Source organism: Arachis stenosperma, chromosome 1, assembly GCF_014773155.1.
Source record: "Arachis stenosperma cultivar V10309 chromosome 1, arast.V10309.gnm1.PFL2, whole genome shotgun sequence".
Taxonomy (NCBI): domain Eukaryota; kingdom Viridiplantae; phylum Streptophyta; class Magnoliopsida; order Fabales; family Fabaceae; genus Arachis; species Arachis stenosperma.
The window spans coordinates 10,325,884-10,330,002 of NC_080377.1; the positions used below are offsets into that span (position 1 = coordinate 10,325,884).

The window sequence follows — 4,119 nt, forward strand, 5'->3', positions numbered from 1 at the left end:
CAGGTCAAAATTGTTGCTCCTGATTTCGACACGTCGGCGATTGGCGTCTTCAAGGTGATCAAAGACGGCAAAATTATTGACGTTCCTAAGAAATGAATCTTCTTTTCCTGTGTAAAACTTTTTGGTTTAGCCGTTTCATTTTGGCTTTTGTGAACAATTGACTTTTTTGGTCGTTTGCCCGCTTTACCGTAGTTAATACTTTCTTATTCGCCTGGTTGTGTTATCGTTTCTATTAACCGTTATTGGTTTATAGCTGTCGTTTATATTAACGGGTCGTGGCTTTTTAGTGTAGCCATTTGCTATCGCGGCAGTTGATGGGCTCCCGGGGTGATCAGTCCCGGGGCCGCGCATCGTTGTCGAGTTGTAATGAATTCGCTTGTGGAGCGGGTTGTCTAGAAAAGGTGAACAAAACAAAAGAGGGAGAATTTGCACAAGTATATCTTATTCGGTAATTGCATAAAAGGCCCATAGGGCATAACGAAAAGTACAAATCCGCGAATTAACTACTTAGCTCGATTGGTCGGCATGTCGCCTCATGCGCTAGGAGTAGAATCTTCTCAAGTTGTTCGCGTTCCATGTTCTTGGGACTTCCTTGCCATCGAGCCTTTCTAACTTGAAAGCGCCTTTACCCATCACTTTTTTTATTCTATAGGGCCTTCCCAGTTTGCCGCCAGCTTGCCTGCTCCAGGGGTCGGCGAGCCGATGTCGTTACGCCTTAGGACGAGATCGTTTGGTTCAAACTCCCTTTTGAGCACTTTGGTGTTGTAGCGCAGGGCCATTCTTTGTTTTAGCGCTGTCTCCGTCAAATGGGCCATTTCTCTGGCTTCATCTATTAGGTCCTTCTCCACGGCTTCCTCCACTCTTTTCAAAAGTAGCCGGGGGCTCGGTTCCCCGATTTCCACGGGTATTACCGCATCTAACCCGTATGTCAGTCGGAAAGGAGTCTCCTTGGTGGAAGACTGTTCAGTTGTTCGGTAAGACCAGAGGACCGAGGCTAGCTCGTCGGTCCAAGCACCTTTTTTATTATCCAATCGCTTCTTGAGCCCTAATAGGATAATCTTGTTCGCGGACTCCACCTGTCCGTTTGTTTGGGGGTGCTCTACCGAGGAGAACTTCTGTCTTATACCCAAGCCGGTGAGGAACTCCGTGAACTTCTTGTCGGTAAACTGTGTGCCATTGTCCGAGATAACGACTTCTGGAATCCCGAATCGCGTTATCACCTGCCTCCACATGAATTTCCTGCAATTGGATGAGGATATGCTGGCTAGCGGCTCGGCCTCTATCCATTTGGTGTAGTAGTCAATGGCGACTATGAAATACTTGACTTGCCCGGGACCGACTGGGAAGGGCCCCAAGAGATCGACTCCCCATTGCGAGAATGGTCGGGAGGACGTTAACAAGCTTAACTCGGAGGCCGGTGCCTTGTGGAAATTGGCGTTCTCTTGACACTTGACACATTTTCTGACGAATTCTTTAAAGTCTGCCATCATCGACGGCCAATAGTATCCAGCTCGGATTAACTTTCTTGCTAAGGCTTTGCCCCCTATGTGGTGTCCGCAGCAGCATTCATGGACTTCCCTGAGGACGTAGTCCGTCTGGTCGGGATGTAAGCATTTCAGTAGGGGCTGGTTGAGCCCTTTCTTGAATAGCTGTCCCTGAATGACCGCGTATTTGGCTGCTTCCCTTCTCAATTTCGCGGCACCCTTTTCGTCGTCGGGGAGTTTGCCATTTTCTAAGAAGCTGGTGATGGGGTCTAGCCATGAAGAACCCAGCCTTGATAGATGCAGGGTGACCGCCGGCTCCCTCGTCATACCTTGGATGAGAGACCGGTTGCCTTCTCCCGCTTTAGTGCTGGCCAACTTTGATAGGAGATCTGCCCGTGTGTTCCTTTCTCTGGGCACGTGGTGGATCGTGACCTCCTCAAACTTTTGGCATAAATCCTTGACTTTTTCCAAGTACTTTTGTAATAATGAGTCTTTGGCTTGATAGCTCCCGTTTACCTGGGAGGTGACGACCTGCAAATCGCTGCATATTTCCAGCCTTGTTGCTCTGACTTCCGCTGCTAGGGTTAAGCCCCCTATGAGGGCTTCGTATTCTGCCTGGTTGTTCGAAACGGGGAATTCGAACCTGATCGACTGCTCATATACGACTCCAACCGGGCTTTCCAGGATGATCCCGGCGCCCCCGGACGTCTGGTTGGAGGCTCCGTCCACGTGGAGCTTCCACCGTGTGCTCGTTTCTTCGGTTAGGTCTCCCGTTACTTCTACTAGAAAATCTGCCATTGCCTGCGCCTTAATGGCTTGCCGGGGTTCGTATCGTATGTCGTATTGGGAAAGTTCAATGGACCAAGCCATCATCCTTCCCGCCAAATCGGGTTTCTGAAGTACTTGTCGATTTCCTGGTCCGTTCTTACGACAACCTGGTGACCTTGGAAGTATTGCCTTAACCTCCGTGAGGAGGTCAAGAGTGCCAGAGCTAGCTTTTCCAGTTTGCTGTACCTTAATTCTGCCCCTTGCAGGGCTCTGCTCAAGAAATAGACTGGTTGTTGAGCCCTCCCTTCTTCTCGCACTAGAACTGCGGCCAGGGCTTCTCCTGTTATGGCGAGGTATAGATATAATGGTTCCCCGTCCTTTGGCTTCCCGAGCACAGGGGGTGCCGCTAGGATTTCCTTGAAGTGCCGAAAGGCTTCCTCGCATGCGGGCGTCCATTCGAACGCTATCCCTTTCTTCATGAGGTTAAAGAAGGGTAGGGTCTTTGTTGCCGACGCTCCGAGAAATCGGGATAACGAGGTCAGCCACCCTGCCAACCTCTGGACGTCCTTGATACAGCCTGGGCTCTTCATCTGGAGTATCGCTTGGCATTTCTCCGGGTTGGCTTCCACCCCTCTCTGAGTTATCATGAATCCTAGGAACTTTCCAGCTTCCATGGCGAAGGCACATTTGAGGGGATTGAGCCTCATGCCGTGTTGTCGGAGAGACGCGAACACTTTCGCCAGGTCATTCAAGAGGTCGTCGAGTCGCGTTGTTTTCGCGAGGATGTCGTCTACATAGACTTCCACTGTCTTTCCTACGAGGTCGCGGAATATCTTGTTCATCAGCCTTTGGTATGTTGCCCCTGCGTTTTTTAGGCCGAATGGCATCACCTTATAATAGAAGGTTCCCCCCGGCGTTATAAACGCCGTCTTGTCTTCGTCTGGTCGGTGCATCGGTATCTGGTTGTAGCCGGAGTGGGCGTCCATGAAGCTCAGATAACGGTAGCCCGCTGCAGCATCGACGAGCGCGTCTATGTTAGGGAGGGGGAAACATTCCTTAGGGCATGCCTTGTTAAGGTCAGAGTAGTCTACGCACATTCTCCATTTGCCGCTGTGCTTTTTTACTAGAACTACATTCGAGAGCCATGTCGAGTAGTCTACTTCTCGTATAAAACCTGCTTCTAGGAGGCTGGCCGTCTGCCTGGCCACCTCCTCTGCCCTCTCCCGCGACATCTTTCTCCTCCGTTGGGCTACCGGGCGTGCTTCCGACTTGACGGCCAGGTGGTGTGACATAATTTTGGAGTCTATGCCCGACATGTCGGCCGGTGTCCAGGCAAACAAATCCCTATTGGCAAGTTTTTAGTAACAAGTTTTTTTTATAAATATCAACTTTTTAGTAACAAATTTTTTTTTATAAATAAATGCATTATAAATAAGTTTTTTTATAAATTATTGTTAAAGGTTTAAAGATTCGGTTTTCACTCAGTTTAAACTCGACATATTTGTAGTCCTAAAATATTTAAGTTTCATTATATTTAAAATCAGATTAAGATCTAAAAGATAAATTCAATATATATCTAAAATCGAACCTAAATCAAGACAAATTCAATTTCACCTAATTTATAAACACCCTAACTATCGTTACTTTTCTATTTTTTTAATTTATGTTTTTAGTTAAATATTCTGTCGTCTTTTTAATAGCAGGTATTATTTTAACTATTTTTTTTTATATCATTATCCAAAACATCATTATAGCATCTTCATCTCGATCAGTATAAACTTATGCCAATACTTATCGCAAAGCATAACTTTTTTAATCGCAGTGTGATTAAATTTATTATTTTAAAAGTATTTTTGGTCATTTGTAA

At 47.0% G+C, this 4,119-nt stretch overlaps 1 protein-coding gene across 1 annotated transcript; it reads right to left on the reverse strand.

The window, feature by feature from the left end:
- Nucleotides 1-641: 641 nt before the first annotated feature.
- LOC130975030 (uncharacterized) lies at nt 642-3,484 on the reverse strand. The gene is made up of 2 exons (XM_057899866.1): nt 2,913-3,484; nt 642-2,721 (listed from the first exon to the last, which is right to left on the reverse strand). The coding sequence occupies exons 1-2, from the start codon at nt 3,482-3,484 to the stop codon at nt 642-644; spliced, it is 2,652 nt and encodes an 883-aa protein (XP_057755849.1).
- Between the last annotated feature and the right edge of the window lie 635 nt (nt 3,485-4,119).